The sequence below is a fragment of the Nerophis ophidion genome, linkage group LG08 (assembly GCF_033978795.1).
Source record: "Nerophis ophidion isolate RoL-2023_Sa linkage group LG08, RoL_Noph_v1.0, whole genome shotgun sequence".
Classification (NCBI taxonomy): domain Eukaryota; kingdom Metazoa; phylum Chordata; class Actinopteri; order Syngnathiformes; family Syngnathidae; genus Nerophis; species Nerophis ophidion.
The window spans coordinates 70554156-70577932 of NC_084618.1; the positions used below are offsets into that span (position 1 = coordinate 70554156).

The 23777-nt window shown below is 38.1% G+C and overlaps 2 protein-coding genes and 1 long non-coding RNA gene across 4 annotated transcripts in view; 1 reads left to right on the top strand and 2 right to left on the bottom strand.

Moving 5' to 3' along the window:
• Nucleotides 1–654: 654 nt before the first annotated feature.
• lgi1b (leucine-rich, glioma inactivated 1b) lies at nt 655–17964 on the bottom strand. The gene is made up of 10 exons (XM_061909590.1): nt 16992–17964; nt 16839–16910; nt 14851–14922; nt 14705–14776; nt 12711–12782; nt 9055–9224; nt 8829–8993; nt 8541–8761; nt 8219–8465; nt 655–3639 (listed from the first exon to the last, which is right to left on the bottom strand). Exons 1-10 carry the CDS (start codon nt 17168–17170, stop codon nt 3290–3292), a joined length of 1620 nt encoding a protein of 539 aa, XP_061765574.1. The 5' UTR covers nt 17171–17964; the 3' UTR covers nt 655–3289.
• Nucleotides 7614–8208, bottom strand: LOC133558315 (uncharacterized). The gene is made up of 2 exons (XR_009807927.1): nt 7977–8208; nt 7614–7884 (listed from the first exon to the last, which is right to left on the bottom strand). It is a non-coding gene; the product is annotated as an uncharacterized LOC133558315 (long non-coding RNA).
• Nucleotides 17965–21113: 3149 nt separating the features above from the next.
• Nucleotides 21114–23777, top strand: part of fra10ac1 (FRA10A associated CGG repeat 1) — a 46837-nt gene continuing 44173 nt past the window's right edge. For both annotated transcript variants that reach the window (XM_061909591.1, XM_061909592.1), the window contains exon 1: nt 21114–21218. In XM_061909591.1, the coding sequence (XP_061765575.1) occupies nt 21201–21218 (18 nt within the window). In that variant the 5' untranslated portion in view covers nt 21114–21200. The remainder of the gene's footprint in view (nt 21219–23777) is intronic.

Here is a 23777-nt window from a genome sequence, read left to right on the forward strand (position 1 = left end):
AAGTCATCCATTAAAATATACACAGTAAAAAATATTTTTCTGTTAAAAAAAATAAATAGCTCAGTTGCTAGAACTTTATCGTTAGAAAAACCTAACAAAAAACTGGCATGATTTTTCCATAACAACCATAGATTTTTCAGTAAAAACAGTGGCACTGTTTTTCATTTCCATTTACAGTACATACTATTAAAAAATGTACATTTATGGTAAAAGTTTGGCAACTGAACTCTATTTTTTACTGTAAAATCTACAGATTTAGTTTTTTTTCGTGTATGTCAAAAATATATATAATAAATATGTGTCATGAAGCAATTTTTATTTACATTTATATATTAGTCACTGTCACAGAGGGCAGCCATAATTGCCTTGCGGCCCTCAATAAAAAACAAGTTTGACACGCCTGGCTTAGACAATAAAATATTGATCAATAAAGTACATTGTACACATTGGAGCCAAAGTTTGTGTGAATATTTTTTCGGGGGCGGGTCATCAGCTCTTATTTTGTATTTTAAAGCACTCTTCAGTGTTTCTAAGAAATTGTAAAAATTGCACTAAACAATGTTTTGTTTTGTTTTAAATATCAGGAAACCAATAAGTATGTTTGCATGATACAGAACATAATTTTATATTATTGGAAGCAACAGGAAGATGCCATTTCCTATACTCTGTTTTATTAGTCATTAAATGGATAAAAAATACATGTTATATAGGTAAATCATTAATAGCAATAACAAAAATCTGACATTTCTACTGTTTTTAATGACAATTTCCACATTTATTTTCTAACTTTAAGAGTAAAACTGCACAAATGTAACAATGAGGCTACTATCGTAACATTCTAGCCTATCCAAAATAAAACTACCAAGAAAAGCTGTATCATATAAATAACTATATACAGTATAGTAGAAAAATAACAGTAAACATTGTATTTGGCAACTTGTTGTCAGTAAGGTTTAGTTGAAAGAGGTGCGAGCACAGGTACAGGTGCAGCACTGTGTCATTCCAACAATGCTTTTTGTCCATGAGGGCGAAAAAAGGGCAAGTGAAAAGGGAACGAGGTGGGATAGCGACACAGTGGGATGCTTCTAGCGAGTCATTCATCCGAAGAGCAACATTGTGAGCGTCTGCATCATGCATGGAGTCTTGCGTAACCGCAGAGTACAAGTAGATTTTAGGACCGTCTATCTTCATTCCGTGGTCTTGCAGTAGACACAGTCAACGGGATTTTCACTACGGACCACTTTGCTTGCTTCCTCTGTTAAATGAATATTATTCTCACTTATTCAGTCACAAACACTGGCCTAGAGTCCTGAAAGTTGCTCCACTTAAGATATTCCCTTTGAATATGAAGACATCAGAAAATAGTCAGTTCCAGGGTCAAACTGTTGCGCTTACAAAACCCGTTTCCATATGAGTTGGGAAATTGTGTTAGATGCAAATATAAACAAATTACAATGATTTGCAAATCATTTTCAACTCATATTCAGTTGAATATGCTACACGGACAACATATTTGATGTTCAAACTGATAAACATTTCTTTTTTGCAAATAAGGTGGCAATAAATACTGATAAAGTTGAGGAATGTTCATCAACCACTTATTTGTAACATCCCACAGGTGTGCAGGCTAATTGGGAACAGGTGGGTGCCATGATTGGGTATAAAAACAGCTTCCCAAAAAATTTCACAAGAAAGGATGGAGCAAGGTACACCCCTTTGTCCACAATTGCGTGAGCAAATAGTCAAACAGTTTAAGAACAACCTTTTTCAAGGTTAAATTGCAAAAAATTTAGGGATTTCAACATCTATGGTCCATAATATCATCAGAAGGTTCAGAGAATCTGGAACTCCACGTAAGCGGCATGACCGTGACCTTCGATCCCTCAGACGGCACTGTATCAAAAACCGACATCAATCTCTAAAGGATATCACCACATGGGCTCAGGAACACTTCAAAAAACCACTGTCACTAAATACAGTTTGTCGCTACATCTGTAAGTGCAAGTTAAAACTCTACTATGCAAAGCCAAAGCCATTTATCAACAACATCCAAAAGCGCCGCCGGCTTCTCTGGGCCCGAGATCATCTAAGATGGACTGATGAAAAGTGGAAAAGTGTTCTGTGGTCTGACGAATCCACATTTCAAATTGTTTTTGGAAATATTTGACATTGTGTCATCCGGACCAAAGGGGAAGCGAACCATCCAGACTGTTATCGACGCAAAGTTCAAAAGCCAGCATCTGTGATGGTATGGGGGTGCATTAGTGCCAAAGGCATGGGTAACTTACACATCTGTGAAGGCACCATTAATGCTGAAAGGTACATACAAGTAGTGAAACAACATATGCTGCCATCTAAGCGCCGTCTTTTTCATGGACGCCCCTGCTTATTTCAGCAAGACAATGCCAAGCCACATTCAGCACGTGTTACAACAGCGTGGCTTCGTAAAAAAAGAGTGCGAGTACTTTCCTGGCCCGCCTGCAGTCTAGACCTGTCTCCCATCGAAAATGTGTGGCGCATTATGAAGCGTAAAATACGACAGCTGAGACCCCAGTCTGTTGAACGACTGAAGCTCTACATAAAACAAGAATGGGAAATAATTCCACTTTCAAAGCTTCAACAATTAGTTTCCTCAATTCCCAAACGTTTATTGAGTGTTGTTAAAAGAAAAGGTGATGTAATACAGTGGTGAACATGCCCTTTCCCAACTACTTTGGCACGTGTTGCAGCCATGAAATATTAAGTTGATTATTATTTGCAAGAAAAATAATAATTTATGAGTTTGAACATCAAATATCCTGTCTTTGTAGTGCATTCAATTGAATATGGGTTGAAAATGATTTGCAAATCATTGTATTCCGTTTATATTTACATCTAACAGAATTTCCCAACTCATATGGAAACAAGATTCGTATTAAGGTTCAGAGTAAAGTTCTGAGCTATCATACAAATTTAGAATGAAGTTAACTCCTGTTAAGACCGAGACGTGAAAACAAAACAATCTGCTTTTATAACGAAGACGTAAGATGATTTGAAATCTCGCTCTTTAGCACTCTTGTCACGCAAGTGTAAAAACAAGTTAACCACAGCAAAATGACAAACCAAGTCTACCGAACATTTGAAAACAAGTGACGATGAGGCTATAGATTTTTTTAATTTTCTTCTTCTTCTCACTGTGTTTTTGGTGGGTGGTTCACCAAAACGAAAACATAAGAATGTTTATGTGGTCCAAACTCTGATGTTAATCGAAATCAGGATTGTACGACCTAGTAGGCATTTGAGTTCAGATTTAATTGCTAAGATCGATCATGAGATGCTCGTATATCTGCGACTTGCCCTTAAAGCTGGAGGCAATCAGGAACTCTCGACCGTCCACTGACACCTGAGAAAATCCCCTCGGCGCCTGGATGCTCAGCTCCTGAGACGGCACAAAGTGGCCCCTCTTGGCGTCCCACTGGTACACCTGCGTCAGTGAGTAATCGCTGCCCAGGATGGCGTACTGCCAGTTGCCGATGGAGACGGGCTGGAAGACCATAGATCCGCGGGATGGGAACGTCTGGACCTCCTTGAACATGGCGCCGTCCCAACGCATCACCTTGGAGTCCCCGATGAATCTTGTCAAGCATATAAACAGATCTCCTAGTAAAAGGAACAAAAGAACAATTTACAGCAGGGCTGTCAAAACTACGGCTTGCGGGCCAAATGCGGCCTGCCGGCGTCTTTAATTTTTTCCCGCAAGACAGAACAAGGTCAATAACCAATTTGACCAGGATAAATGTATCCATTTGATATATATAATATCCGGTGGCCTGATTGTTGCCATTTTATCTCAAACGAGAGAAACTCTGCCTTTAATTGTACTTTTAAGTCAATGAAGTGCAGCATTTACTTTTATGACCCAACACAAACATTCTTCCCTAATCACGGTGCAGAAAGAAACATCAACCAGTACAAAAATTCAACAAACATGGTCACACATGGGGCAGCACGGTGAGCCAGGGGTTAGTGCATGCGCCTCACAATACAAAGGTCCTGGGTTCGATCCCCGGGCTCAGAGTCTTTCCGTGTGAAGTTTGTATAATCTCCCTGTGACTGAGTAGGTTCCTTCCGGGTACTCCCGCTTCCTTCCACCTCCGAAGACATGTACTGATAGGTTGATTGGCAACACTAATTTTGCCCTATTGAGTGTGAATGTTGTCTATCTGTGTTGGTACTATGATGAGGTGGCGACTTGTCCAGGTTGTACCCTGCCTACTGCCCGAATGCAGCTGAGGTAGAATCCAGCACCACCCGTGACCCCGAAAGGGACAAGGGGTACAAAATGGATGATGTATGGTCACACATAGCACAACCTGCTCATTGAACCTTGTGGATATTATAAAAAACGTCCAATACAAAAAAACATCCAATCAACATAAAACAATCAAAATACACCAATTTAAATCCATTACAAGGGATGACGGGAAAATGGAAAACTCTCTCCAAACTTACCATTTTAGCTGGTTGATATTTCGGATTGATTAAAGCATTACTTCATGTCACGGCACAGTTCGGATCCACAATTCTCCTGCAGCAAGTTCCTTCAACACTCAGGCTGGCAGTATGCCAGGATACGCGCCTGCACGCGCCTGGCGCTTCACAACCGTGCTGCGACGCAGCTGCAGACTATCGGCAATCAGCGCACTTGGTATTAATCAGCGCGGCAGCATAAAGGCCAGTCGACCCTTGGAGTCTACGCCGGAACGTCGTTAAATCATTGTAGTAAGCATTTCGTCTCTGGCTTCCCTCCTGTTGTCCTCGCTATCTCTCTTCTTGTCCTCCTTGTTCCCTTGTCTCATGTTCCTTGTTTCTGCCACAATACCCGTCTTGTTCCGTGTGCTCGAGTTCTGTGCCTCGACCTCCCTTTGCACTGCCTCCCTTGATCCTCGACCCTCGCTTGGACACAGACCTTGTTTCTTCTCTCCTGCCCTCGACCACCTGTCTCCCTTTTTGTCTCGCCCTTTTGGACTGCTGAAGAATTTACCCAGCACGCACTTACAACATGGTCTGATAATATTCACATGGTTAAATTCACACATAGTCCTGCAACAAACACATTAAGTAGCATATACCTCCCACACACTCATCAAAGGTTATAATAAGCCCGGTAACCTGAGCTTTTTCGTGGTGTCGTCTCCTTCCACGCCTCACGTACATAACACTTCATGGAAGTAAACAACTTTCACATACTCTTAATAACCAATTATAATGCTGTAATTATTAATTGTATATCCATTATATTATCTACATATATTATGTACTTATATATGCATAGGCTTTATATATATATATATATATATATATATATATATATATATATATATATGTGTGTGTGTGTGTATATGTATGCATGCCCAATGCGGGCCCCCAGTCACAAGGTTTGGACACTCTTGATTTAGAAGCTCAACAATGTTGGTTTTTAAGGTGAAATCTGCTGATGCCAACTATTTAGACCACAAGTGTCAAACTCAAGGCCTGGGTGCCAGGTCTCACCCGCTAAATCAGTTTATGTGGCCCACAGAAGACTAGAAAAATATTTGTGTCAATAAAATACTTTTTTTTTTTACTAAATGCATTCGTTCTTTAAATTGACAAAAAAACAAACATATTTTAAACTTTATACTCATGCCAAATAGTATATTAATATATCCATCCATCCATTTTCTACTGCTTGTCCCTTTAATACTATATTTAAAAAAAAAATATGCGTACGGTTACAAATAATAGTTAATAGTTAAATATTTGCTTGTCATGTCTACTTCTAATTTCAAAGCAAGTTATCCATTAATTTCTATATAAACACTAATACTCAAATGCATACGAAATTGTGTGTTAATATTATCGGGTGATAATAATAATTACTGCTGTCAAATGATATTTTGTTAAAAATCAGATTACACTTTATTACACTTGAATTTCAATAATTGCGAGTAATCACAGGTTATTACCTGCATGCATAATATAATTAATCAAAAAAAAAAAAAAAAAAAACAGCCCTCAGAAGGCAGCCATTACTGCACCTGATTTAGACAATATTTGCTGTGTGTTGACTCATTTGCAGTGGAGAGTAAAGCTATACCATACAAGCGGTACACTGACTTCATCTAAGTAAATCCATTTCTATAGTATTTTTCCTCAATAGCTCCAGATGACCAACATTTCACTAAGATTGACGTTATTTTTTTCTGTATTTTTACCTTTTGGAAATGAATCTGGTAGTCATTTCCCATAATATCATGTAGTTATTGAGTAATGGGTAACTGTACTTTGAACGCCCCCTTTCCATGGCCGGACTGGATATGCTGCCCCTCTTGGTGTGACGTCAATAAATAAATAAATCAATCAATCAATGTTTATTTATATAGCCCTAAATCACAAATGTCTCAAAGGACTGTACAAACCATTACGACTACGACATCCTCGGAAGAACCCACAAAAGGGCAAGGAAAACTCACACCCAGTGGGCAGGGAGAATTCACATCCAGTGGGACGCCAGTGACAATGCTGACTATGAGAAACCTTGGAGAGGACCTCGGATGTGGGCAACCCCCCCCCCCTCTAGGGGACCGAAAGCAATGGATGTCGAGCGGGTCTAACATGATGCTGTGAAAGTTCAATCCATAGTGGCTCCAACACAGCCGCGAGAGTTCAGTTCAAAGCGGATCATATACAGCAGTGGTTCTCAACCTTTTTTCAGTGATGTACCCCTGTGAACATTTTTTTAATTCAATTACCACCTAATCAGAGCAAAGCATTTTTGGTTGAAAAAAAGAGATAAAGAAGTATAATTCCACACTATGTCATCAGTTTCTGATTTATTAAATTGTATAACAGTGCAAAATATTGCTCTTTTGTAGTGGTCTTCCCTGAACTATTTGGAAAAAAAGATATAAAAATAACTAAACACTTGTTGAAAAATAAACTAGTGATTCAATTATAAATAAAGATTTCTACAAATAAAAAATAATCATCAACTTAAAGTGCCCTCTTTGGGGATTGTTATAGAGATCTATCTGGATTCATGAACTTAATTCTAAATATTTCTTCACAAAAAAAGAAATCTTTAACATCAATATTTATAGAACATGTCCACAAAAAAATCTAGCTGTCAACACTGAATATTGCATTGTTGTATTTCTTTTCACAGTTTATGAACTTACATTCATATTTTGTTAAAGTAATATTAAATAAATATATTTATAAAGGATTTTTGAATTGTAGCTATTTTTTAAATATTAAAAAAAAAAATCTCACGTACCCATGGCATACCTTCAAGTACCCCCAGGGGTACGTGTACCCCTATTTGAGAACCACTGGTCTACAGTACTTGAGCCCATTTCCTCGCATAAACAGTGTCGATTAAGCCATGTAAAAATTGTATTTTGATCACTTAATTACACGCTTTTTTTCACCCTGGTCTAACTGATATCGTTAATATTATGAGAACCGCCATTTCTGGACTTCACAGCTCCTCCACAGATGCCATAGCTTGTGTTTACTCCTGCTCTTTCAGTATTTCCTCAAGCATCTTGAGGAAAACATCAGAAGAGGACACAAAGTAGAATACCAGCGACTTACCTTCTTTATCTCTAATTTTTGAGCAAAGTGTATGTTCTTTATTCTGTTTTATTTTGCAGGTTCTGACTCAATTTCTACTCCCATTGAGAGTGCTCCTGATTTTCTGGACCATTTTGCCATCTAAAGTCTGACGATGGATGCAAATGACACTCTTGCTTGGTCTGCCCCATTTTGCCTTAGTCAATTTGACAGGAGAGGTTCATACTTTCCTCATAGTCCCAATCTTTGGAAATGTATGTATGCTTCTTTAGTTTGGGTTGCCACAACCTGCAACAATACACATGGCATATTTGATAGTTCCTTCAAAATTTGCGTGAAAATATCGTGGTTTGATATAAAGATGTTACTAAAACACATACTACGCAATGTGAAATGGCCTCCAGTCTTCAGCAGGAAGATGCAGCCCCTCCCACATTTTGGAGCTAAAAGTGGGCGTTGCAAAATGTGTTGAAAGTATAAAAAACAAACCTAAAATTCCCACTGTCTGTTTTGGGGAGAATTTTACCTGTAGGTCCAGAACTATGAGATAAGCGCCAATGTTGTCAACATTATAGGGGCCGTTTAAGAAATCAGAGGGGTAGACTAAAACTTAAGGGCCTACCTTTGACCTGGAAGTGTTTAATGGAGAACACATCCTCCATCTCAGGTAGGTCGGTCCTGCGGTCAAACTGTTTCAGGACCCTGTTCCACTGATAAACTACAGGCCTCTGGGAGCTGCTGGACAAGATCAAGTGAGGTTTGCTGGAGATCTCCAGGTATTCCACATCCGTGTCCCGGTACCACGGGTGGAGAGACTGATGGGAGTAGAATCCATTGCCGTTCCATTTGTACACGGTTGTTGATCCGGCCTATGAGAAGAGTTTGAAATGAAGTCTCCAGCTGGATGTAAGATGTTGAAATGTGACAAGACAGAGACAGGAAACCTTGGAGCTGTCTGCAATGACAAAGAATGACTCCCCGTCAATCGTGAAGGTTTCGATGTCGTTGGGTTTGCGGATTTTCAGGATGTCAATGTCCTGGATCTTGATGAATTTGTTGGCGGAGATGTCGCGTTTGTAAATGTGGGAGCCGCCAAAGAGCTGCGCCACGATGACAAAAAGGTGGCGGTCGATCACCATGGGCTTGCAGACCACAGTGGAAGTGCCTGGAAACAGAACGTTCAAGAGTTGCTAGCCCGTTAATTTCCGGCCGGAGGTTGTGATCTGACTCACTTTCGATGGTGTCAAAGCTCCTGAAGTTCATCTCAACGTGATCCCATTCCATGAAGCTGCACGTGCCGGCAAAGGGTTGCGCAAACACAACAAACTGGTCGTTGCCAAAGGTGAACGACTCCACGGAAATGGACTCGAACTTCAGCGACTGATAGGAGGCAAACTCTGGTAGAGGACACAAGCGCTCGTTATCCCTCCGGTTAAATGTGACGCTTGAGGGAGATACCTGACGAGATGCAGTCGAAGGAGTGCGGTAGCAGGTCGTTGATCTTCTTGCCCTGGTGACTGGGCGGCCCGCTGCAGTAGATCTGGTCCAGTGTGGCGTTGGTGTGGTGCATCCACTCCACCAGCCACTTCAGCTTGCAGTCGCATATCAGGCTGTTGCCTCTCAGATCCCTTAGTATGAATACCATCACGTTACATATCATTACCATGAATTTATTAACTTGGACCCCGACTTAAACAAGTTGAAAAATGTATTCGGGTGTTACCATTTAGTGGTCAATTGTACAGAATATGTACTGTACTGTGCAATCTACTAGTTTCAATCAATCAATCAAAAACAGATATATTTTACAGCACATTGCATATTTGAAAAAATATCTACTGAAAAAAAATTGCAGCATTATAGTCAATACTTCCAGTCACTGGATGTCATCACCTAGTGGCTGCAGCCATTAAACACTAGCCACATTTTTGTAAAAAAAACACACACAAAAAAAAACACTATTGTAAAATAATATATGTATTGTATTACAGCTATCACAAATCCGTATCCAATTATATAGTATTCACGGTACACAAAAATGTTTTAATGATGATAACAATACATTTTTATTTATAATGCTCTCCACCAGATGCCACAAAGAATAAAAACACAGCAGTCAAACAATCAACAACTCATTTTAAAAAGTGAGTCTTAAGTACGCTTTTTATGGAAAAACTTCATAAAACTATTTTTGAAATGTGATACAAGTAAAAAAAACCCACAAAATATTAAATAAAAAAATAAATAAAATTAAATTTAAAAAAGGTTAACCACTTTATGGTTTAAACCAGAGGTCCCCAACCACCGGGCCGCGTCCCGTACCGGGCCGTGGCCCGATTGGTACCGGTACGCAGAATAATTTTTTATTCATTTTTATCAAAAAAAATTAAAATAAATAAATACATTTTTAATGTTTTATTAAATCAACATAAAAAACACAATATACACTTACAATTAGTGCACCAACCACTAAAACCTCCCTTTTTCATGACAAAAACATCCCTTTTTCATGACAAAGAAAAAAAAAAAAGAAAAAAGATCCCCCCCGGGCCGCGGGACAAATTATGAAGCGTTGACCGGTCCGCGGTTACAAAAAGGTTGGGGACCACTGGTTTGAACTGAATAAAACTACTTGTAAGAAGGGATGGGTACCTTACACATTTGAACCAATAATTGACACCAGCGGTCTTCATTTTGACAATAGTTTTTAATTTAGTTTAGTCTTTTGACAAAAAGGCTATTTTTAATTTTAGTCAAAGTTGAGTTATCTATATTGATTTAGTTTATCACTAGTTTTAGTCAACAACATTAAATAAATTATTTCTTGAAGCAGAGAAAACTACTTGATCATATTTTGTAAAGAAGTAATACAGTAGAATTGTCTCTAACTCAATGAGATCATAGCATCAAAATGAAAACATGTCCTCTTTACTTTCTCCCAGGTTTACAAACATATTACGATGTCTCCTGGCAGGCCTGGGAACGCCTCGGGATCCCCCGGAAAGAGCTAGACGAAGTGGCTGGGGAAAGGGAAGTCTGGGTTTCCCTGCTTAGGCTGTTGCCCCCGCGACCCGACCTCGGATAAGCGGAAGAACAAGATGGATTACGATGTTGAACATGCTGAATCCGCACATTTTGGGTTTGGCAATGAGAAATCCAACTTCCTCATCACACAAGGAAACTTAGACTTAGACAAACTTTATTGATCCAGAAGGGAAATTGTCCGATACAGTAGCTCAGTTACAAAAGCATCTAATTGGCGTTCCTTCGTAATTAGCTTGTACACGTTAAAGAGCTTTGATTGGATATATTCCAAACTTGTCCCACCCATCTACAAGACGATATCAAATATGATTGGATTTTGTTTCTGTCAACCTTTTCGTCTCCTTTTTATTTCTTGAGTAAAATGTTGGTTCATTTTGTTATCGTCTTAGTCAACGTGCATATGTTTTGATTGGTTATCCTCTTATTTTTGTCAGGAAAAAATAGGTTATTGACGATAACTAACAAAAAAATCAGTAGTCAACGAAATGAACACTGGATACCGGCCGGTACACAACAGTACCATTTTTCGTCCTTTTGTGTGTGTTCATGTAGTAATAGCTATTTTTTTTATATAATACAATATATACATATTTTTATTAATATTTAACACTAAGCTGATGATTACATTGCTGTCCAGTTGTTATATCTTATTTTTACCCTTCTAAGGTCTCATTTGCAGCTATGCATTCATTTTAATATGTCTTAGGTGTGTTGTTGTAGTCAGAGAGTAGCCTTTGCCATTAAGTTAAATGTGCCAGTCTTGTGTTGTTATAGTCAGGGAGTAGCCTTTGCCATTAAGTTAAATGTGCCAGTCTTGTCTTTTTTCAAGCTCTAAACATGTTTATACAGTTTGTATTATTTACAAACCAGTGGTTTAATTTTTTAATGTGCATCTTAGTTGTAGTTTTATTTACCAAGTTTGAAGGTGTTGTAATCGCCTGGTCAAAATCGCTAACGCTAATCAGTAGCTTGTATATGGCGTATCCAAAGTTTGTTAGTGAAGTGAAGTTAATTACATTTATATGGCGCTTTTCTTTAGTGACTAAAGGCGCTTTTACATAGTGAAACCCAAAATATTATTTACATTTAAACCAGTGTGGGTGGCACTGGGTGCAGGTGGGTAAAGTGTCTTGCCCAAGAACACAACGGCAATGACTTGCATGGCGGAAGCGGGGATCAAACCTGGAACCCTCATGTTGCTGGCACGGCCACTCTACCAACCGCCCAGTAGTACAGCCCCCAGCGGTGTAGCTAGTATTACCGTCAAGCTAGCGCATTCTTAAAAGTGTAGCCTTACTTTTTAAAGTTTTTTTACTTAGGCATGCTTAGGCAGTCTGCTACAAATACGCCTGTGTGCCTGCCAAGTGCAAAGTCTGCCACCCCGTGTAACCAAGGGATCAAACTATAGTACAAACTGATTTGACGTGACTCGGTACCCAGTTGTACTGACCACATAAAAGTACCAAATTTGGTACTCCACCCTACTTGTAACATTACATACTTTATCCATTATGCCTTTGCTACATGCTATTATTTGATTCTAATTAAATTGTATTTTATTGTTCATATTGTCCTGATTGTTTATTGTGGGTTCTACGATTACTATTGCATGATTTCACTTTGTCATGACATAAGTATTTCGCTTTTTTTAATGAAAAAAACAACAACAAACAGTATTCCTTCAGCAGCTAACTAAGTAGTAGTGATTTCAGGTACAAATTGTACCAAATGTGCAGGTTCTATAGTTACCATCAAACTTTTCGTCTTTGCTATGCCTGGTACTTTTCTGTGGTAGCATAATGCAAATAAGCTACAGCAAAAGCAAACAGTGAGAACAAATATCTTGAGATTTGCTGACGTCTCATGTTTTCTTTATACAAGATATTCATTGTAATACATATTATATTGTAAAATAACATCCATGACATCTGGCAAATTAGGCAGCTGAGTAATACACCCAGCCAGCCACTTAATGGAAAAATACAACTTTGAAATCTATGATACTTAGTGTATGGCATACTGTAAATGTCTTGGGTCACTGAAATATGTGATGAAGAGTGATTACTCACACTTTAGTCAAAGCATCCATACCCTTGAACACATCTTTAGGCAGCGTCTCAAGATTGTTGTAAGCCAGACTCCTGCGAAGCGAAAGAAGAAATATCCTGAAAGGGACCGTCTGTTAGAAATGCAAAATAAAATGAAAAGTGAGCTCCAATTCATGAGCGCTGCAATATTTATATGGGACTTGCTGTCCTGAGCGGAGAGTTCACTTTCTTCTGAGTTTTTGCATGGCTGCACTTTCTAAACAGCCCATGACAAAGCAGAGGGGACAAGATTCAAACGGCCTGGCCAGCCAATCTGATGGAGTCTGGTAATATTGCTGCACTTTATCAACACAATTGACAATATTACCTTTAAAACTGCCGTATAGTGTTTATTTAGTGTTTTAGGGAGCAATACTGGTTGCCTGATAACCTCAGGGCAATCTTATAGGAAGTTACTGGTCTGTGGGCTTACATCAACTTCTAGTGTGACATCACATCCTGTTTACATTTGTTGCAATTGCACGTAATGTAGTGGTCGTTATAACAGCAGGACAAGCTGGTTCTTAAACCCTTAGTTTGAAATAGTGCAACCCAGAATCTGTCTGCAGTATTTCTCTAAATGGAATAAGGAATCTTCTGATAGAGATTTGTTGCACTGAATGTCATAACCTAAAAATGATACATCTGTAGTTGATTAGGCCAAAAGGTTTAGCTGCATTGTTCAATGTAAATTGTGTCAGAAACAAGCTGTGACTAACCTCAGGAATAAAAAAAGATTCTAGGTTACCCGGTTGAAGGTTACAGGAGCACGGTTAAACATAGTTTTAACCTGCAGGTCACTTGCATGTCACACTATCTTCACTGTTGCAAGCGCTCCACTTGAACAAATTGGTTTAGTGTGTGCCTGCCGCAAACTAAAAGTATGACATTGCTAAGAAGATTATGACAAAGTAATTTGCTTTACATTTTAAATAAAACTTTTTATTTATTTATTTTTTTAATTAAAAAAAAATAAACAATTGCTCAATTCCCAATTACACAATTTTTTGGAAATATTTTTAAATAAAATTTGTATTAAATTGCAAATGGATGAAAGGTTGTTTTTTTTAATTAAAAAGACACAAAATCACACAATACTTATTTTATAATTATTTAGAAATAAATAGAACAAGCTAAATTACTATTACATTGGTATTATTGTAAATGTAAAACACTTATTTATGAAGTAAATAAATCAATCATAGTACTTACAAAAGTAATACTTTTGAAATAAGCAATATCATTTTAAAAAAGCCCCCCAAAAAAGGTTGGTTTTGTTTAGTTTGTTTTCCAAACAGATTAAAGTCCACTTTGTGTCACAATTGGAAGTTCTATGGTAGCCATCACACATTTTACCTTTGTTGTTACTAGTTGTGTGAGAGAAAGTCTATAGTTGTATATTATTGTCTCTGACAGGTTTTTTTTCTACTTTGAAATAATATTTCTAAAAAAAGATGAATTTACAAATAACTATTTAGTATATAATTACTTTGAAAGATTCATACAAAGGTAATAGAACAGCAATGTTGTTGTTGTTGTTGTTGTTTGGCTACAACTTTGAGTATTAAAAAGAAAAAAATGCCATTGTTTATTAGAACTGTATTTTAAAGCCACTTTGTTGATGTTTACCTTAATGTTAAAAGACATAAGACATGATTTTTGTTGATATGTTGTTTTTAATACAATATAATAATATGTTTTAAAATGTAGTATAATTACAAAAATACACATAAAATATACAAAAAAAATAATTGAATAAAACTTATTTTTTGAAGGCCACTTTGCTGGTCCAGAAAAATATAGTTTGAACTTCAGGGGCACTTATAACAACCAAGAGTGAAGGTCACAAATAAGATTTGGAGGGAGAAAAGCACTTAAATAATATATTGTTTCCTGCTTTTTGTAAGCTCATATCTTTTACTGACAATATTGTGGTGCTTAATAATAATGTGTGTAAGGCGATGGATGATACTCACACATGAATCAATGTTTTGAGGCCCCGGAATGCATTGGGAGAGATTGATGCAATCTTGTTATTCTCAATAAACCTGTGGAAAAATGTTATAATGGTTATATTTCATTATTTTATGCACATTTAGCATATCTAAAACGTATTACTCACAGATATTCAAGATGTGGCAGACCTACGAATGCGTCTTCGTCGATCAAGTCAAAGGAATTAGCCGTGAACAATCTGTGAGGACAAAGTAAACAGACAAGGCGTAACAGAAAATGAGTCATTAGCGGGAAGAGGGCGAGAAGTGACGTTCTTGTAAAGAGTGTGTATTTAGGCAATGGCATCACACTCCCACATGTTTCTCATCAATAAATGACATGATCTCAGCCTCTTAAATGCTCCTAAGGAACAACATTGGAAGTAAACAGCTTCACATTTGAATAAAGCCCCAGAAAACAGTAGAGAAATATGTCAAATAACCTGCACAGTACAGTGCGTATACTGTACATACAGTGCATCTCGGAGGTATTAACAGCGATTTAGTTTTTCCACATTTTCTTATGTTACAGCCTTACTCAAAAGTTGATTTAATTAATTTCCCCCCTCAAAATTCTACATACAATACCCCCCAAAAGTTTGTATTATTTATTCAAATATAATTTTATAAAAACATTACATAATTTAATATTTTCAAATGCATATGGACAGACTGTACTTACGTCAGATTTACTCAACTACAGGGAGTACGCTGTAGAATGTAGATGGATGGTTTAATGGATCGTTTACTATGGGTAAGGTGTTTATTATTTGCAGAAGTTCATATTTAAAATCAAATACAATAATTTATACAGTAGAGGGATGTACTCAACTACAGAGATCAACAATCATCTACTGGGATGGGGCATTAATCATTTATACAAATTAGTGTTGCATGGATAACAATATTTAAAATAATATAATTGAAAATATACACTAGAAAGATTCACCCAACTATGAAGAGCAACAGTCATGTATTGCGGGTAAGGCGTTAATTATTTGTATAAATGCATGTTTACAATAATACTATATACTGTATATGAAACCTTTGTATTTGTACTAATGGATGTTTGAAACAATATCAATTAACATTCTAGAGTAGACATATCTACTCCACTACAGAGTATACAGTAATTGAGTTGAGTTAAGTTAAGTTTATTTGGAACATGCATTCATACAACATGATACATCACAATTTCCAGTTTCTCTATTTAACATGTTCAAAAAGGAGTAGGAAGAAACAGATCTTATTTAATCCTACCCCTTTTCTTTTACATAACAGTTCCTAAAAATGTTGTTTACTTCCTGTTCTCAATTTATTCACAATATACTCCATAAGTAATAACAATAAAAATAAATAAATAATAATTGGTGAAGTAAGTTATATTTCATGTAGTGAGATGAGTAAGTGTATCTGGAAAATGAATGGATGGATGAAATAAATTCAGAATGTTTATCATGGTTCTTCTTCTTTGTACTTTGTAAACACTTTAAGTTTGAAGAGTTTCTTGAAGTGGATTAACTCAGTACATGGTTTGATTTATTTGCTTAATCCATTCCATTATTTAATTCCACAAACTGATGTACTGAAGGTCTTAAGTGTTGTGCATGCATACAAATGTTTTAAAATACATTTTTCTCTAAGATTATATTACTCCTCTTTTGTTGAGAAGAATTGTTGTATATTCTTGGGTAGCAGATTATAGTTTGCTTTGTGTACAATTTTAGCTGTTTGCAAATTCACTATGTCGTGAAATGTCAGTATTTTCGAGAGTTTGTATATTCTCTAATCCAATATTATGTATTATTCTAACTGATCTTTTTTGTAACACCGCTAATCAATGAAGTGTACTTTTGTAGTTATTTCCCCATATTTCTGCCTGGTGCCATTTGGGTTAAGGGATTTATTTTTTGTAGTAATTAAAATGATATTATTGAATTCTACATTCCACATATTTACTCAACTACAGAGAGTACACTGTGTCTTTTGGGGGAGGGCAAGAATTAAACATAGTAATTCAAGTAAAGTTATAAGAAAAACAATACAATGGAGAGACTAATAATATATAATTCAACTGTACAGTAATACATTTTTCGTAATAAATCGACTGACTTACAGTAGTTGCAAGGCGGGTGTATGCGCAAAGCTTCCTCCCGTGATTTCACTGAATCCAGACTTGACAAAAGACCTGAACACGTGGGCAATGTTTGCAGTAAACAATAAGAAGAAGGCCATGGACGACATGCACTTATAAAGAAGAGCTACTTACAGTGACAGCACGTCTGAGGGGAAATGGTGAGGCACAGAGCGGACGTTTTCACACAGGGCGTTATCTTTGGTGCAGGTACATCCAGAGGGGCACCGGGGCTGCTTCATTCTCCGTCCCGCCGCGAAAGGCGAGCAGGCGGCCACCGCCAGAACCAGGAGCGTCCACCCTGGGGATGCCATTCTCTCTGTCCCAGTGGAGACTTGCAACCACCCACAAACACCAAAATCCTGACTGCTATTTGCAGTAAAGGTCTTATGCCAGGCTGCAACCGCGTCTCAGTGCACTCTGCAAAGTGCTGCACTCCAAATGGGCACAGACAGCAGATCCAGATTGATGTCACCCCCTTTTCTGCCTCCCTCCTCAAAATGTTGTCTGCTTCTTATTAGGCTGCTGCATACAAAGAAGTTGGCCTCAAACGGAGAAAAGGATGGGGCGAGAGAAAGAGAAAGGCGGAGGAGGACGAGCACCCCTAAACAAAAGTGCCCATTTCTTCTCTTATCTTGGCTTTTACTATCATTATTTATGCGCGCCTCAAAAGCAGTGCACGACTAATGAGGGGACGGCCATTGTGAGCCAGTGCACCTGCCTCTTTCAAATGACACCCCCCGCCCCCCGATTCCACGCTTTGCTATGATGAAGGAGAAAAGAGACATTAAATATTAATTTGGTGCACTAGCCATGTTGTAAAATTAATTGCGTTGTTGTCAAACAGTAGCGCACGACAAGAACAGGCAATTGAAATTGTTCTTTAAAGATAATACACTTGTAGTTTGGTCCCACATTGGACCCCTTTGTTCTGATGGGTGGGTGGGGGGAAAATGGCACAAAACACTGGACTTCTTTCTTCGCCACCTTTTGACTTCAAATTTAACGCATAATAGACTCTTTATATTTCCAGTGTGGCATTTAAACGCCTACATCAGGGCTATTGAGGTAAACTGTACTGGGGGCCATATTTTCAAGGGGGTGGGGGCAGACTTTTGCTTTGAATATTTTTATTTTCTCTATACTCTAGTCTCGTGGTCTCCAACCACCGGTCCGGGCGCAGAGAAACATTCAATGATTTTTAAACGACTGCATTTTCTCAACTTAACTTTCGCCTGTCCCACTAGACCTGGGGGTCGGCAACGCGCGGCTTTCGAGCCACAAGCGGCTCTTTAGCGCCGCCCTAGTGGCTCCCTGGAGCTTTTTCAAAAATGTATGAAAATGGAAAAAAATGTGGATTTTTTTTTTTGTTTGTTTTAATGTTTTCTGTAGGAGGACAAACATGACACCAAACTTCCTAATTTTTAGAAATCCCACTGTTTACATTAAACATGATTCTGTAATGAAAGTATTTTGGCGCCTGATTTCGGAAGTCCTTGAACGCATCATAGTTTGTAGAACTTTCCTTGATGCTGCAACAGAAACACGTATTTTATGCCACTTCTTCTTTGTCTCTATTTGTCCATCAAACGTTTTATGCTGTGCGTGAATCCACAGACGTGAGCTTTGTTGATGTTGACTTGTGTGGAGTGCTAATCAGACATATTTGGTCAATGCATGACTGCAAGCTAATCAATGCTAACATGCTATTTATGCCAGCTGTATGTGCATAATGCATCATTATGTCTCGTATTTTAGGTATATTTGAGCTCATTTTATTAGTAGTTTCCGTTTCCTTCAACTTGAACACGCACATCTTTACCTTCGGCCAATTTAAGCCCGTCATTTCCAGGATGTATTACAACCTCTGAAAAAACTCAATTTTAGTAGTTTTTCAATGTTGTAAAAATGTGTAGAATAAATATTACATTTCAACATTTCTGTCAACTAGGATTTTCATCAGCCTGCGACACATAGTCATTTTGATATTTGGCTAATGTAGCTAATATAGACACTTACATCATGTGTTGCCTTCATTATAACATTTATACAAAGCTTTACATTTTTTCCGGCTGCAGACAGATTTTTCTGGTGTATTTTTGGTCCAATATGGCTCTTTCAACATTTTGGGTTACCGACCCCTGTACCAGACACACCAATAAGCTTGTTTATAGATGTACAATAAAACTCTTCATCGGAAATTACCAGTTGTTATTTTTGTTTCAATTTTGTGACATGATACACTGAACCTTAATGAACATATAGAATATAAATGTGACAGATTGTAGCCAAAGGCTGCTTTCCATCTGTGTCTTATTGCAAAGAAGCAAGCTCAGGGCTTCCACTAATTCAGCCTTATCATGAGTTGTATTTTTCATGAGCCGGTCCTTGTAAATAATGGCTACATTAAATCGAGTAATACCGAAGAACATAAAAATGGGACCCGTTACCTCCCTGCTTGGCACTCAGCATCTAGGGTTGGAATTGTGGGTTGAATCACCAAAATGATTCCCGGGCACGGCCACCGCTGCTGCTCACTGCTCCCCTCACCTCCCACTGGGTGAACAAGGGGATGGATTAAATGCAGAGGACACATTTCACCACACCAAGTGTGTGTGTGACAATCATTGGTACTTTAACTTAACTTTAAGTTAAGTTAAAGGCCTACTGAAACCCACTACTACCGACCACGCAGTCAGATAGTTTATATATCAATGATGAAATATTAACATTGCAACACATGGCAATACGGCCGGTTTAGTTTACTAAATTATAATTTTAAATTTCCCGCCGAGTTTCCTGTTGAAAACGTCGCGGAATGATGACCCGTATGATGACGTGTGTTTGTGACGTTATTGGTTGAAGGGGACATGTTAGCCCAGCACCACTTACGGCTAAAAGTCGTCTCTTTTCATCGCGCAATTACACAGTATTTTGGGCATCTGTGTTGCTGAATCTTTTGCAATTTGTTCAATAGATAATGGAGAAGTCAAAGTAGAAAGATGGAGTTGGGAACCTTTTAGCCTTTAGCCACACAAACACACAATGTTTCCTTGTTTAATATTCCCGAAGGTGAAGCTTTCCTATGGATCAGAGCGGTCAAGCGAACATGGATTCCAACTACATGTCAATCGGCAGTTTTCGGTCAGAAAATTGTGGTAATAAGTTAACTCTTACCGGAGATCAGCGGAGCTTCTGTCCTGCTGCAGCTTCGTGACTCCCCTCAGAGAGACTGGCGTCAACACACCCGTGGACACACTCCTCCGACTATCAGGTACTATTTAACTCACTAAAACACTAGCAACACAATAGGCAGATAAGGGATTTCCCAGAAATATCCTAGTAAATGTGTCTAAAAACATCTGAATCGCTCCCACTGCAATCGCCTTTTTTTTTTCTAGTTCTTCATTCTAAATTTCCTCATCCTCGCTCAAATTAATGGGGAAATTGTCGCTTTCTCGGTCCGAATAGCTCTTGCTGCTGGAGGCTCACATTACAAACAATGTGAGGATGTGAGGAGCACTACAACCCGTGACGTCACGCGCACATCGTCCGCTACTTCCGGTAAAGGCAAGGCTTTTTTATTAACGACCAAAAGTTGCGAACTTTATCGTGGATGTTCTCTACTAAATCCTTTCAGCAAAAATATGGCAATATCGCGAAATGATCAAGTATGACACATAGAATGGACCTGCTATCCCCGTTTAAATAAGAAAATCTCATTTCATTAGGCCTTTAACGTTGTGTAAAAAGGGTTGGGGACCACTGAGCTATATGACAGCAGCCCTGTGATGTTTTTGAAAAAAATCCTGATTATATGACAGAAGTATGGTAGTGTTTTTTTAACTACCCTAAATTTTATACAGATGCCATTCAATGACCATGTTTGACTTAAGTAACTCCGGCCTACTGTACAAACAACAAAGTTTATTCTCGTTTGTTCCTGTTTTACTTTGATGAACTTTAGCATCCTTAAAACTGATCAAACATATAGTTGAATATCACAAAAGAGAGTATTTTGGTCGATAAAGGGACGGACAAATGACTTTACCAGGCCTATAATGACATAAACAAAGACATAAATATAAATAAGGTTACAAGTTAACAAAAAACACATATAACTATGTATCAAAAGTAAAAAGTGGCATTCTTAATCATTAGCTGTCAATTTGTGTGTAATAATACAATAAATTGTTCGGTTTTTAGGTCACTATTGAGTCTGGTCTTTCAAATAAACCATACTTATCCGGGGTAGCACGTCATCAGTACGCGCGTGGGTGACGTCACTCCCAGCGACGCCTATTTGTAAACATCCGCTTGTAGCATTTTCAATGCGAGGACAACATGGATAATCTCGTCAAGGTGTGTATTTATTTTGGCGAAATATCGTGATTTTATGCAGTAATATAATTATTAATGTCGTTGATATTAACCTGCGACGATGATGGCCAAGTTAAAAATAACGTAATTTGGCTACATGGCCGGGTTTTCTTACATTAGTGATGAACCTGTTCAGTATGTACATGATTTACAATATTGTCACTTTATGCCAAAGCTGTCGCTGCTTATCTGCTTTAAATTCCCTTGTTTCGTTTGCGACATCACCTGCTACCTCAAACTATGCAAAAAAATGTTCAGAGATCCATCCATCCATTTATTACCGCTTATTCCCTTTGGGGTCGCGGGGGGTGCTGGTGCCTATCTCAGCTCCAATCGGGCGGAAGGCGGGGTACACCCTGGACAAGTCGCCATCTCATCGCAGGGCCAACACAGATAGACAGACAACATACACACTTGGGCCAATTTAGTGTTGCCAATCAACCTATCCCCAGGTGCATGTCTTTGGAGGTGGGAGGAAGCCGGAGTACCCGGAGGGAACCCACACAGTCAAGGGGAGAACATGCAAACTCCACACAGAAAGATCCTGAGCCCGGGATTGAACTCAGTAGAAGCATTTAAGTCTCACCTTAAAACTCATTTGTATACTCTAGCCTTTAAATAGACTCCCTTTTTAGACCAGTTGATCTGCCGTTTATTTTCTTTTTCTTCTATGTCCCACTCTCCCTTGTGGAGGGGGTCCGGTCCGATCCGGTGGCCATGTACTGCTTGTCTGTGTATCGGCTGGGGACATCTCTGCGCTGCTGATCCGCCTCCGCTTGGGATGGTTTCCTGTTGGCTCCGCTGTGAACGTGACTCTCGCTGTTGTGTTGGATCCGCTTTGGACTGGACTCTCGCGACTGTGTTGGATCCATTATGGATTGAACTTTCACAGTATCATGTTAGACCCGCTTGACATCCATTGCTTTCCTCCTCTCCAAGGTTCTCATAGTCATCATTGTCACCGACGTCCCACTGGGTCATTATTGTCACCGATGTCCCACTGGGTGTGAGTTTTCCTTGCCCTTATGTGGGCCTACCGAGGATGTGGTAGTGGTTTGTGCAGCCCTTTGAGACACTAGTGATTTAGGGCTATATAAGTAAACATTGATTGATTGATTGATTGATACTCAGGACCTTCGTATTGTGAGGCAGACTCACCAACCCCTCTTTTACCGTGAAGATCGATACAGAAATTATAACTCGAGGGGCAAATTGAATTTAAAGCAGCATTACTTAAACACAGCTTTGAAAAGTGTATATATATCCGTGTGTGGGGTGACTCAGTGCAATCAACTCGACGAGGAAATCGAACAAAGCAATAAGGTCATTTATTTTGAAAATAAATACAAAAAAATAATTTCCATAGGTACAACAAGAAGAGGAGGAAACATTAATTATCTAAAGGTGTAATGCATTTATTAGCGGTCTGGGAAAAAATCGATTCGAATTTGAATCGCGATTCTCACGTTGTGCAATTCAGGATCGACTCTCATTTAAAAAAAAAATCGATTTAAAAAATATATATATTATCTTATTTATTTATTTATTTATTTTTAATCAATCCAACAAAACAATACACAGCAATACCATAACAATGCAATCCAATTCCAAAACCAAACCTGACCCAACAACACTCAGAACTGCAATAAACAGAGCAATTGAGAGGAGACACAAACACGACACAGAACAAACCAAAAGTAATGAAACAAAAATGAATATTATCAACAACAGTATCAATATTAGTTATAATTTCAGCAGAGCTGTGATAAAAAATCCCTCATTGACATTATCATTAGACATTTATAATAATTAAAAAAAAGAACAATAGTGTCACAGTGGCTTACACTTGCATCGCATCTCATAAACTTGTCAACACACTGTGTCCAATGTCTTCACAAAGATAAAATAAGTCATATTTTTAGTTCGTTTAATAGTTAAAACAAATTTACATTATTGCAATTAGTTGATGAAACATTGTCCTTTACAATTATAAAAGCTTTTTAAAAAAAAATCTACTCTGCTAGCATGTCAGCAGACTGGGGTAGATCCTGCTGAAATCCTATGTATTGAATGAATAAAGAATCGTTTTGAATCGGAAAAATATCGTTTTTGAATTGAGAATCGCTTTGAATTGAAAAAAAAATCGATTTATAATTGAAACGCGACTCCAATAATCGATATTGAATCGAATCGTAGGACACCCAAATATTCGCAGCCCTAGTATTTATACAAACTAAATTTGATGAACTTTGATTGGGTATATTATTGTGACTATTTTTGAACGAAATTAAATATGATTTGTCCAGCACCCGCCGCGACCCGGAAGGGACAAGCGGTAGAAATGGATGGATGGATGTATACTTAAATCACAAATATTGAAATTCAACGATTTGGTGCATTTGCAAACAGCTAAAATGATGTACAAACTAGCACACTGCTACCTAAGAATGTCCAACAATTCTTCTCAACAAAAGAGGATCAGTATAACCTTAGAGGAAAATGTAATTTAAAACAGTTGTATGCTTGTACAACACTTAAAAC

Excerpts from the sequence above, each read along its gene's own strand:
- lgi1b (XM_061909590.1), bottom strand. The coding sequence starts at position 17,170 with ATGGCATCCCCAGGGTGGACGCTCCTGGTTCTGGCGGTGGCCGCCTGC. Across the intron at positions 9,225-12,710 it reads ATGGATGCTTTGACTAAAGT|GGATCTGAGAGGCAACAGCC; the intron begins GTGAGTAATCAC and ends ATTCATACTAAG. Across the intron at positions 8,994-9,054 it reads CTTCGACTGCATCTCGTCAG|AGTTTGCCTCCTATCAGTCG; the intron begins GTATCTCCCTCA and ends GTCCTCTACCAG.